Source organism: Thermobia domestica, chromosome 10, assembly GCF_964235325.1.
Source record: "Thermobia domestica chromosome 10, izTheDome1.hap1.1, whole genome shotgun sequence".
NCBI classification, from domain to species: domain Eukaryota; kingdom Metazoa; phylum Arthropoda; class Insecta; order Zygentoma; family Lepismatidae; genus Thermobia; species Thermobia domestica.
Window position 1 is genome coordinate 226203675 of NC_137463.1, and position 2348 is coordinate 226206022.

Consider the following 2348-nt stretch of genomic DNA (forward strand, 5'->3'; position numbering starts at 1 on the left):
TTTCACAGGAAAATAAAGTGCGTACTTTCTTTCCTTTAAATACATCGTCTGGAATAGCGGTATATAAGAATGCTTATTTAAATAGAAGTAGCCTAACGCAATTTTTAAATACAATTCATTTAAAAATTTAGTGGCATTTAGAGGTGTCACACAATTATACTGTCTATAAACTTTGATTTGGATTCAATATGGAATATTTCAATGTAGTGAGCAGTGTAATTTAAAATACTAGTACGTCGTCTGCTTCTTCAAATGTAAAATCAAATCACTTTAAAATCATCTATCACTTTAAACCATCACTTGTTTTCTACGCAAAATGGGAAAAGAACATCTATTTGTCGTACTTATTCGTAAGTCGCACACTATCATAACACACTATTCACATGTTATTAAGATGAATATACCAATCTTTTTCACTTCAACAGTGAAAACCACGATACAAATCAAACACACACACACACACACACAAAAGGTATTTGATCATGTTGGTAGCACTTAGAAATATAATTTTGTTCATGATTTCGATATGATGAGATTTTTTTCTCTCTCCTCATGATTTTTTTACCCTTCTACATTAATATTGTAATCTTCTGCTGGTGTTGGCGGATAACATTAAGGATTTTATCAACCATTCAACTAAAAATATTATAATGGAAAACGCCAGTCCAAATCCTAACAGAACAAAGAAACCAACTACTTCCTCCAGTGTCAACGGACGAATTGAATTATGGTCTTTAAAATCTAACGGATAAATTTGTTTATCACTGAACTCATGAATCCAATTATGAAATATGCCTGACTCAAAAATTGATAAAATATATGGATTGAAGACTTCAACTAGTGGAGAATTTCTATGAAATAGAAATGCAACGTTGGAGGTATATTCATCATTCTTCATTAACCGCAGTTTTTCGCGAGCACTGTTTTCTAGAAATTCTGCTCCAGATATAAAATACACAAAATAAACTTCCACTGGAATGGCGATTTTTCCGTCTCCCGCTAAATTCGTCAGAAGTTTCTGATTATGAGATGAAATTTCATTTTTGCTTATCTTCTGAAGGTGAATATTCCCCGTTCCTTGAAATAAATCTTTCCAATACTCAATAGTACTACCCCATTGAAGGCCAGAATGAATTAGTTCTTCTAAAGTATCAACTGGAGGTTCATATACCGGCAATGTCAGAAATGATATAAGGTTGCAGTTGTAAGCTGTTACTACAAGAGTAGATGTCACGAACATCCATACTGTTATATGTCTTACACCTGCATGACCATAATTGGGAACAGAGAAACCTATGTTTATTCTAATTGAGTTCAAAAGAGCATAAGTGTAATCCACATAATGGTCTCTCGCTTGAACTACAAACAGAAATTTCTGGAGCATAGAAAACAAATACAAAATAAAAGAATTAAAAATAATAAATGCAGTAAATACAAACCACAGATTCTTTTTGAACGGAGCAAATATTGACCACAAGTTTTGTTTTCTTTTCGGAACAGGTGTTAAAAATTTTAAACTGAATTGACTATGTGAAATAGCACAATCATAATATAAACAACTATTATAAGTAACTGAAAATGCTGGAATTGCAATATGATACCTTACGTTCTTTGGTGCTGTGCAATTATCGGTGGGTATACCCCAAAGATTTACTAAGTCAACATCCCACATGAAGTTATGCTTTGTAGCAAAATACGATAGCACTCGATATTCAAAACCTTCATAAGAGTTATCCTTTACTATTGTCCATGGTTCTAACAAATACAAGGGCAAGGACATAGTAATATGATTTAGGTTTGGAAATTTATTAATCTTGTAACTTGATAAATTAATTTCTTTCAATTCGAAAGGCATCAAATTGTTTGTAAGCGTGTGTGTCATTAAACGTTTTGATTGGTTAACCGTTCTATTTTGATTCTCATCAATTACTAATAGATATGTGTAAGGAAAGAATCGAATGAAAGTACAATTGAGATAGTTCCGTAAGGAGAGTTTATCTTTTGTTAATACCACTACAATAGTCATACATTTCCTTTGAACCGTTGTTCTCATAGCTTTATATATGTTAGTGATGCTTCCACAAATGTCATCTGTTGAAATGATGATTGTATTACAATTGTGGTCTATTGCATCAACTAACAATTTAATGTCACCACTGTTTTCTCTGTAAGTATTGTTAATTATATACTTAGCTGAATAAGTATGATGTGTTTCACTTAAGAGTAGATTTACTTCTTCAAATAAATAATTTGTTTCATCAATGAACACTGTGCAACTCTCTGTGTAGAATTCTACAATGGAAATCTCATTCAAAATGTTCCTACTTTGCAAATCCATTAATATGGCC

The 2348-nt window shown here is 31.9% G+C and overlaps 1 protein-coding gene across 1 annotated transcript; it reads right to left on the reverse strand.

Moving 5' to 3' along the window:
- Positions 1–574: 574 nt before the first annotated feature.
- On the reverse strand, positions 575–1780 carry LOC145661818 (uncharacterized). The gene has a single exon (XM_081727154.1). It carries the CDS (start codon positions 1778–1780, stop codon positions 575–577), a length of 1206 nt encoding a protein of 401 aa, XP_081583280.1.
- Between the last annotated feature and the right edge of the window lie 568 nt (positions 1781–2348).

What these genes read in the sequence shown, in the direction of transcription:
- LOC145661818 (XM_081727154.1), bottom strand. Translation starts at nt 1,780, where the DNA reads ATGTCCTTGCCCTTGTATTTGTTAGAACCATGGACAATAGTAAAGGAT.